Here is a 10,304-nt window from a genome sequence, read left to right on the forward strand (position 1 = left end):
CACTTACCCTGCAACCCATCACGTGACTCCTTGGCTGCTGCTTCCATTGGTGCTGATCGAAGTAAAACGAAATCCTAGACCACCTGACTCTCCATGCCACAGAGAGCTAACAGCAGTTCCCCTTCAGTGAGCACAAGGTATAGGAGAGATCATCTGTGAAAGCCAGAACATGTTAGGCCAAAACCTGTCAGAGAAGGAAAAAGAAAATGTAAAACAAGCAGTGAAAAAGGTGGTCAGACTGCACCCTGTCAAAGGTGAAAAACCGCAAGACCTGGAAAAACAGGGCAGGAATGGCAAGTTCGGGACATGCTGTAAACTTCAAACAAAACCCCCTGTGGGTTCTTTCTCTTTAAGAGGCAGGCATAGACTCACCATCTCACCTGCCCAGAGGCAGAAAAGGCAGCCAGGACATGAGAGATCTCCTTGAGCAAATGGTGGTGAGAGCACTTTGAGGGACAGTGGAATGCTAGCTAGCTTCACTCCTGCTGCGCTCGGTCTTATTGTGGGGCTGCACCAAATAGGTGGCCCTCCAGTTAGTCCAGTCGGGGGGTAGACTCCCCCCTCCCGTGGGAGGCGTGCCGGTTCTATCCGGGCTCCTGTGAGGATGGTGCAGGCCCAGGCAGGGCTTCGTTCTGTTGGGCCGAGGGCCACTGTGGGTCGGAGGACACTCGACACCTAGCAACAAACGCACCGCACGTGCAGCCACGTCCGGAGCCCTGGTGGCGTGGGTTCCTCCTCCATGTGCTAGTCACACGGTCAGCAGTTCCTACTCACTAGCCAATCTGAAGGAGAAAGGGTGTCTGCTCCTATAAGAATGTAGAGTTTCAGAAACCCGCAGGAGGCGGTCCTGCCCTGTTCAAGGATCGCTGTGAGTTTCAATCGACAAGATGGCAGTGGGTTGTGTCTGGATTGATGGTGCTGAACGAGCTTCAGTGGCATTTCTGTATAAAAGCCTAGTTGGCCAATGTCTGAAATTCAGCCAATGAAAACGCCCCAGATGACGATAGTGGGGTCCTGTTGGGCATGGGGGTCACCATTGGTTGGGGGCCAGCCTAAGCTGAGTTATTAATCAACCACCATTAGGACTAATGTGAGCACTCTGTAAGGGCCCATGACCAAAACACCAAACTCATTCTGATGCATCTCAACCCTACAGGACAGGACAGAACTTTCCCTGTGGGTTTCTGAGATTTGAGACTGTAACTCTTTGCAGGAGTAGAAAGCCCCATCTTTCTCCCTCGGAGTGGCTGGTGGTTTTGAACTGCTGACCTTGCGGTTAGCTGCCCAATGTGGAACGCACTATGCCAGTAGGGCTCCTGTAACTGCCCACCGTGTGCATTTTCCTGCAGAGGGAGAGCCTGCGGAAAGCGGGGCACACTAGTCACATCCCCTCACATGTCATGCTTCCTTTCTGTATCCCTAAGCTCTGAGTGTGGGCAGGAAAGACTATCTCAGAAACAGGACACTCCCCACCGCAAAGTCCCCCTCTAACGGCAGTGTCTGCCCAGAGTGGCCCTGGCCCCCCTCGCTATCTCATAAGTCTCTCTTCTAAACACAAAGGTTCTATATTTTAAAAATAAGTTGCACTGACCCCATATTTATTTCTAGTCACAATATGGACATCTCTCCACAAGCACGTGGTACACTACGACGCCCATGGGCCATGCTCACTCGACGAGTGACACGCTTGCTGACCGGAGAAAAGCTCTTAAACCATTCACCTGGGGACCAGTTCTACCAAGAGCAGCCTGTGGAGCCCGAAACCCTGGGGTCAGGAGACGGCGTCAAGCTCCCAGAACTCCCTTGAAGCCAGAGCGGGTCGGGGGCCTTTGTAAAGCGAGCTTCAGGTACCAGGACTCCACATCAGGGGCAGAGGAGAACCCCTGCTATGGACTGGACTGCACCTCCACAGGATTTGTACAAACTGCCAAGGGCTTAGACCCCAGGTCACCACTGGCCACTGTAGGAAAGGCCAGGGCTGCCACTGCAGGAGGCTCTCCAGGATTTCCACACATGGGCTCCCATGAGCCCACCCCTGCCCAAGAAGGCTGCTGAGACAACCACCGTGGCTCCCAGTTAGCAGATCCCGTCAGGAGGGCCAGGAGGCCCACCGTCAGAGGAAAATGCATTTCCATCCAGGAGCTGCCTGATCATAAAACATCACCGAGGTAATGAATTTCCCCGTCCTCTGCCCCACACCACGACAGGCAAATCAAGTAGTAAATTACACTTTATTTCATTTACAGAGACCTTGGGGCAGAGAGGTGGTGTTCGGAAAACAGCACACAGGTGAGAAGCACCAAGGAGAAGCCTGTCATAAATATGCCGGTGTGCGTTCCAGGGGGGTGAGCACAGGGACGGGGAGGAGGGTGCAGTCGGCAGGGAGAGGGCAAGCAAAGTGTGTCCCTGCTTCTCACAGGTTGATCAGATCACCCTCTGTTCCCAGCAGCCGTTGCTCTGGACAAAGCACCAGCCAGACCATGGCGGCCAGTGCCCAGAGCTCCCCTGGCAACGCAACACTGCCAGGAGGCCTGGTTCCCTTTCAAATCTCAGCAGCAGGTGCCCGGGGAAGGCGTGAGGCCAGATCCGCAGTAGGCACCCTCCCTCGGGCTGTTGACAAGTCCATTCGATGAGTCCTGCGTGGGTCTCCCACCCTGCCCAGTTCTGCTGGGTGCCTCCAGTCCCCTCCCCTCTGGAGTTCAATTTCACGTGGCCAGGTGGGTATGGGTTCTGTCGTGAGGGGGAGACGGCAGTGGTTGCCCCAGGAGGTCCGTGGGCCCGGGGCATGTGCGGGCCTGGAGGGCAGGAGCTAGAGCAGCTTGACGTAGTTCTGTGGGATCAGCCCCCTCTTGCCGTTCAGGGTGCCCTCCAGCCAGCCAGGTTCCCTGGAGGTTTGCACTGAAAAGGAAGAGAGAGGGCTTTTACCAGGGTGCCTCCACGTCCTTGCCGTCTGTGCGCCTGAGACTCTCACAGCAGAGAAGGTGGCGCCTTTCTGGGCCGTCCAGTCATGGGTTAGCCTGAGGGTCATTGATAGGGTCTGCCCCCTTTGCCACATGCCTCGTCTGGCTTCCTACAGCAGTCTCTTCACTCGTCACCCAGCTTCTAGGCTGCCCCGCTCTGACCCACCTGCAGAGGAACTCACTGAACACAGAACTAGAATGCGGTGCTGATCGCATCATTGCCTGCTTAAATCCCATTACCTGTCGGGTCAAGTTCAAGCTTCCAATTGGGCTGCTATCAGGCCCTGAGCCCCAGGCCCTGCCTGCCTCTCAGCAGCCCCTCTGCCAGCCCCACAGAGGTCCCCTGAGACACAGAACTGCCTTGCATGGCTGTCAATCTTTACGGGAAGCAGGCTGCAGCATTTTCCTTCTGTGGGTTTGAACTGCCAAACTTTCCTTTAACGGCCATCAGGGTTCCTTTTCCCTGCTACTAGCGCATGCTCAGCCTCAGCCGCCATGAATGACCCAGAGACCCCTGCCTGAGTCCCTGCCCACCTTCGGCCGAGATACCGCCCACCTTCACGGGTAATTCTTCACTTTGGGGACACAGTCTGATGCCTCCTCTGAGGAATCTTGCTCATCTCTGCTCAGCACCTACACAGTCTTCATAGGACGTGTGTAAGAGAGAGCGCAGAAGAGGGAGAAGAAGAGGGGAGGAGGGGAGGGGGGGAGACTGAGCTGCTCCTCACTCTGCTGGGTGGAGAGCTCCTTAGGCCAGGGCCTGACCTGACCTATCTGGGCACGGTGCCAGCAACCGACAGGTGGCCTGTCCGTCTCCACTGTGGAGAAGAGGATTGGATACGAGAACGAATGCCGAACCGACAGCAAAGTGCACTCATGCTCGGGCTTGGAGCTCAGACAGGCTCTTAAGAACCCGCAGCTTTGGGCAGGCTCGGCCAATGAGCACGGCAGGGAGCGGAGGGCAGTCTTGTCTTGTCCATAAAGGAAGTGAGTGGTACAGGCTGGGCCCAGAAGACCTATGTAGGGCTCTGGACCAGAAATGCAGCTCAGTGTACTGCTACAACCTCTGGTGAGAAGTTTTTTTGTTTTTTGTTTTGAATTTAAGGATTTTTTTTAATATAAAAGATTTGGGCATTAAATACATTTTTAAAGATACTGATTACACACACCACACACATCCACATAAACACACACACAAACACCGTAACATACAGTAAAGCGTACTAGTCTTAAACGTGCAGACTGATAAATTTCTGCATAGGTGACCATTGCCGAGAACAAGACAGAACATTTCCACCACCTTATAGGCTTCTTGGTGCTCCCTCCCATAGATTAGTTTTGCTTATTTATGAAATGCATCTTAATTGAATGATACAGTTTGCACTCTTTGGACCTGAGTTTGTTCAACATTGTTTTTTTTTGTTTGTTTGTTTTTTGTTTTTTTTTTGTTTTGTTTTTTCAGGTTTTATTTTTATTTTTATTTCTTAAACATTTTATTAGGGGCTCATACAACTGTTATCCCAATCCATACACACATCAATTGTGTAAAACGCATTTGTACATCATTTCTCAAAACATTTTCTCTCCACTTAAACCCCCAACATTAGGTCCTCATTTTTCCCCTCCTTCCCCGCTCCCCCCTCCCCCCTCGATCATGAGCCCTTGATAGTTTATAAATGGGTATTTTGTCATACCTTGCCCTATCTAACATCTCCCTTCACCCACTTTTCGGTTGTCTGTCCCCCAGGGAGGAGGTCACACACAGTTCCATGTAATCGGTTCCCTCTTTCCTACCCATTCTCCCTATACCCTCCCTGTTTCGCCACTCACACCACTGGTCCTATAGGGCTCATCCGTCCTGGATTCTTTGTATTTTCAGTTCCTATCTGTACCAGTGTACATCCTCTGGTCTAGCCTGACTTGCAAGATCGAATTCGAGTCATGGTAGTGGGAGTGGGTGGGAAACATTTAGGAACTAGAGGAAAGTTGTATTTCTCATCAGCGCAAACCAAATACACTGGTACAGAAGGACAAAATTTTACAAAACAATTCTTCCCCTTACTATGTGCAATGCATTCACTTTTTAAAGTTCTTTTAAAAACAAAACCAGAAAACTCGTGGTAACTCCACAATTGACTTTATGACCCACGAATATGTAGCAACCCAGTTTGGAAAACACCAGGGGTTCAATTCGAAGTCTGCTGCTCAACAAGATCCAGCATCTATTGTGCTTTCCCCACTACACTAACTGCTCGGGCTGTATGCACTGCAGCTCAGCCCCCCTCCCAAGCCTGTCCTGGCTGTTCTTTGCCCCATTTGAGGCGGGACAGTGCGTAGCAGCTCCTCCCTCCGGGATTCTTCCAGGGGCTCCAGCTGGACTAGGTTGCCAGTTACACACACTAACTACACAAAACTGCCAAGGCGCTTAACCCAGTGGGTGGGCACTCACTGGTGTGTGTGTGTCAAAGAGACAGACAGACAGACAGACACTGAGATGCACTCTGAATCTAGGCTATGCCACAGGAGTAGGGGCCTTGTAATCCCAGCACCTGTTCCATGCTGGACACAGAGGAGTCTGTCGAAGGCGTAAGTAACAGCATGTCTTGGAGAGGTGCCTGGGCGGTGATCTGGGAGCCACTTCCTTTCTTCCAGCCTACATTTTGGCCTTTACTTTGACACTGTCCCTCATGACAGGAGACTTAGACTCTGTTTCCTGCTTAATCCCAACTGCACAAATTGGCAATGCCACTAGCCTGCAGAGAGAGCCACTGCCAGAAGACAGCCTAGGGAGGGTGCTCTGGGTTTGTGAGCTATAGGTACTGGCCCCAACGACAACACACAACAGTTCCAGTGCAATGCCTGGCGAAACTCTTGCCGAGTGCACAGGAGACATCCCCTACCCTCTGAGCCTCGCTTCCCGCTGTCCTTGCTCCATGTAGAAGCTGCTGGCACTTAAACTGCAGGGCTGCCATGAGGAGGAGACACAGTCGTTTTTGTAAAACCCCACCCACGGCTCATTTCATTGTGCTTCCTTGTACACAAACACACTCATACGACCTAGATCTTCACGGGCCCTCCCACTCTGCGGGTGTAAAGGTAGCTGGGACGTGGAAGGCCATCGCCAGCCCTGGAATCCTGCACCACCAGCAGGAGCCCACGAGCCCTGCCCGCACTCCATTTGCTTCTCCCCTTCCTTAGTCTTCACTCCAAGACAGAAGTCATCAAAGTCGGAAATGACTTCCCGGGGATGACACTCCTCCGGCAGCATCACGAGCCCGGAGTGGCTGCGGGCTCACAGTGGGGCGGACCGAGGATGGAGGCGGCCAGCGCAAGAAGAGCTGGGCTACTGGAGCCTGCCCCTCCCCGGGATGTGGACGGGGGCTCAGAGGCTTTGGATGAGGCCGGAGAGGGTCTTCCCTCATTTCCACGGCCAGGCTCCTCTCGGGAGCATTACACACAAAAGTGCCCGTCCCAGGCTCTTCGTCACGCTTATTATAGCAAACTGCTCCTCTCTCCGTTTCGGGAATTTAGAGATCCCTCTCTTTGGGGAGGAAGAGTTGGAAGCCAAGAGTCAGTGTGTGTACAGGAAGCGTGATCCATTTTGGAGTTTCCAAAATGCTGGCTGGAACTCAGCTCCCTCGGGGCTATGTGACCCCGCAAGGACTACTTACTCTGTCTTTGCCTCAGCTTTGTTCATCTCTAAAAAGCGGCCAACGATTGCCCATTATAAATGTTACAGAGATGAAACGAAGACTATTTCTATGTAAGCATCAAGCGTGATGTCAGGTAGACCCCTTTCCAGGCTCTAAGGGTGGGGGGAATGGACACACAAACCTGTGTTATTTTAGGAGCAAATGAACCCCCCATTCACATAACCTGTTTTTACTGCAACTGGTCTGTGTGCCCCAGGACACACAATCCCTCTGTAGCCTCTTCTGCTAGGTCAGCCCTGCGGTCTTAGCCCTTCCGTGTCCAGCATGCCAATCCCCTGCTGTTACTTATCTGGGCCTGTGCACCACACTCAGTAAATATGATTTTGTCGTGCGAATAAGAACAGTGTCATAGTTTCATAGCTACTTAAGTTAACTTTGTACTTCCACATTGTATGGAATATGACATTGTTGTAACAAACAAATTTAATGAGGGCTCAGATCAGTAGAGCTCTAAATAACCAACTTCTGATAACACCAGGCGCAATGTAGACTGTCATGGCCACACTGGAACTTGGCCGACTAGAAAATCATTGGCGAGTTATTAGGGTGGGAGAGCACGGGGCGCCCTCGTGTTCACATGCTCCCAGTCAGCGCCCGTGAAACACCCACCAAGGCCGGGAACGGTCTCCCCAAAGGTTGGGGCTGTGTAAGGACTGACTCCAGGCCCAGTGGTGGCACAAAAACCCTTAAAAGAGTGGTCTCGGCTTTCCTAGAGTGCCCCCAAGAAAGCTCGGGTTACCCCCAAACCCCAGCCCCCTGCTCACCATGGGAGAACCACACGGGAAGCCCTACATCCATGGAGGTGGGAAGCACCCAAACACTGCGGCCACTCCACGAGGCAGTGGGCGTGGGAAAAGACGGGGAGGTAAACTGAAGATTCCCCTTGGACACAAGGCTGGGCCTGCTACGCAGCCACAAGCGGCAAGGGGTGGAGGGCAGGTCTGAGAAGGGATGGGTCCTGTGGGCTGAGTTGTAGGCAGTGGCCTTGTGGGGGCACGGCCCATTTCCACTGTCCTGCGCTGTGTGAATCATCAGAAGGGGCTTTAACGGCCGTGTTCTGAGTCACGCATGCGCTTCTACATTTTCATGAAGTCTAAGAGATGGCGTGTGCAGAGAAGATGAAGGTCAAATGCATCCTAAACAATTCACTCCCGAGGCTGAGATGGGCAGCTGCCCGTGAGACACTCCCAAGGCATGCTGGCATACTTTAACAAGACTTGGGATCTTAGAGGCAGCCCTGGTGGCACAGTGGGCTATGAGTTAGGGTTCAACAGTTTGAAACCACCGGGGGTAAACAGCTAGGTGTCGGAATCAATTCGATGGCAGTGAGTTTTCAGTTTGGCAGTTTAGTGGGTTACACGTTGGGCCAGTCGAACCCACCAGAGCCTCTGAGGGAAGAAAGATGGGGTTTTCTGCTCTGGGAAAGATTCACAGCCTCAGAGACTCACAGGGACAGTCCTATAGCGTTGACGTAATGAGTCTGGGGATCGGTAACGATGTGCTGGGCACCGTGGCCAGGCTGAGGGCACTGACTCTGTCCAGAGTCCCACAGACTCCACCCGAGCAGGATGAGACCTTATGAGACGTGCCAGCTCCTGGGCTGCCTCCAGCCAAGGCCTCTCATGTGGTTGGGCATTTCAGAGGGAGGAGCCACTGGCCATTTTCACTGCAGACTCCAGTCGAGCCAGAGAGCAGGACTGAGTGGTAACCACCAGAAGGCTTTCCTACGGCTCCCAGTCCATGGAAAAGGGAACAGCGAGCTCCTACGGCCATCGCAAGAGCATGGACTGTCCTGAGATTTCCCCACACACACCCCCCTCCAGGGGAACATGAGAAGCATTTCCTTAGAATAATGGTGAGCGTTAGTGTCTCTCTTGTAGCAACACATCTTGGGTCTAGTATTTGAACTCAAATGAAGCCTGGACCACAGAGTACCCAGAGAGTAAGGAACGGTTACAGAGCTACATAATTACTACAGATCCTTTTCCCTGCCGCATTCTGGGTTGGGATTCTTATGGCTGTGCATATTCCAAACCACGTAACCACTGACAGTGCGGCCCAAGGGCCACTTAGACCTGGATTCGGTCTTCTCCAGAGGCCAACGAATGCCAACGAACTCCTTTGTTGCCTGGATGATGGATAAAACCAGACTGAACTGCGGCAACATTTCTGGAGCCGAACGGAAGAAGGGTGTCTTGGGCATTTCGCAGATATCAAGAAAGTGTCCATCGTCTGTAGAGGGGTCATGTGGGCGGTGGTCACTTGAACGCTGTCCGTCTGCACAGAATCGACGCTGTAAGACCTGCCAGGCTGTCCAGCTGAGGGCACGCCATCAGAAGGGGAGCCCCACAGCCCATCACAGCAGGGCTTCACTGGACGTAGTCTGGGCAAGTGCATACTTCTAAATTTGAATCACACATCTCTGAAGCTTTCGACCGTCCACGGGGTGAAGGTGTAAACAGAGGGAGAAAACCTTCTCCTGTTTAAGAGACAGTCATTCCAGACAGCCCGAGTGGTGAAGCGGTTAACAGGCTCAGCTGCTAATCGAAAGGGCAGAGATATGAGTCCAGCAGAGTTGCCTCAACAGAAAGGCCGAGAGCTCTACTTCTGGAAAGGTAGACAATGTAAACCAAATGGAACCATGGTTCCAGTCTGACACACATCAAGTCATCTTGAGTTGAACTTGACCAGAGAGCTACTCTTCTGGATCAAGTCTTCAAATCACTGTGTTCTTTAGGAACCATCCCTAAAAAGCAGCCGGGCTAATCGTGTAGGGCTATGCTACCGCCCGCTGCTCCGCACTTGTACCAAAGCACCTGAAGGGCACGTAGCTCAAAGAAAGAGCAGCTCACAGGCCGGTGCAGGGAGGCAGCATCGACACATCGGCATGGTGTGAGCGGAGCAACAGGCAGTGTTGGCAGAGTCAGGAACCACCCTGTGGCCCTGTCAGCAACAGCCCAGACAGAGCTGCAAGCCAGCATTGCACGGCACCAAATTGTGGAGGCATGACTTGGCTCAAACTGTGGCCCACTGCCTTGGTATACCAGTGTGCCACGTGTGGCTTCACTGTCAGCAACATCCTCCACTAAGGTCGACGGCACAAATGCCCAGCTTCCCTTAGCCAAACTTCTTTCCTGGCACAACATCCATCTTGCGGATCGCTCTGAGGATTCGGATGAAGACAATGAACCTGCTCACACAGGAAGTGGAGAATCTGTGGAGCAGAACTCAACAAATAAGTACAGAGTTTATACACTCACAGACTGATATTGGTCTATGTGTCTATGAGGAAATGACTTATAGGAACCCACTATGTTTGTATATCTGTGTATATATCTACGTATCTGTATATGTACCTGTACACACATATCTACATCCTGATCTACACACACATACATATGTATATTCTATATAAGGCTCCTTTATCTGTGCGGAGCGCTGGTAGCAGAGTGGATTATGAGTTGGGCTGCTAACTGGTAAGTCAGCAGTTTGAAACCACCAGCTGCTCTGAGAGAAAGATGAGGCTTTCTGCTCCCATCCAGATTTACAGCCTCAGAAGCCAACGGGGCGGTTCTACGCTGTCCTATCGGGTTGTCATAAGTTGGAATTGACAGCAGTGAGTGAGTGAGTG

The 10,304-nt window shown here is 52.3% G+C and overlaps 1 protein-coding gene across 1 annotated transcript in view; it reads right to left on the minus strand.

Annotated features, from left to right (window-relative positions):
* Positions 1-2,212: 2,212 nt before the first annotated feature.
* ARHGAP10 (Rho GTPase activating protein 10) overlaps positions 2,213-10,304 on the minus strand; it is a 275,523-nt gene continuing 267,431 nt past the window's right edge. The window contains exon 21 of the mRNA XM_030887201.2: positions 2,213-2,898. Coding sequence (XP_030743061.2) covers positions 2,810-2,898 — 89 coding nt within the window. The 3' untranslated portion in view covers positions 2,213-2,809. The remainder of the gene's footprint in view (positions 2,899-10,304) is intronic.

Source organism: Echinops telfairi, unplaced genomic scaffold (assembly GCF_000313985.2).
Source record: "Echinops telfairi isolate 266 unplaced genomic scaffold, ASM31398v2 ScPeMD7_5868;HRSCAF=6743_1, whole genome shotgun sequence".
Taxonomy (NCBI): domain Eukaryota; kingdom Metazoa; phylum Chordata; class Mammalia; order Afrosoricida; family Tenrecidae; genus Echinops; species Echinops telfairi.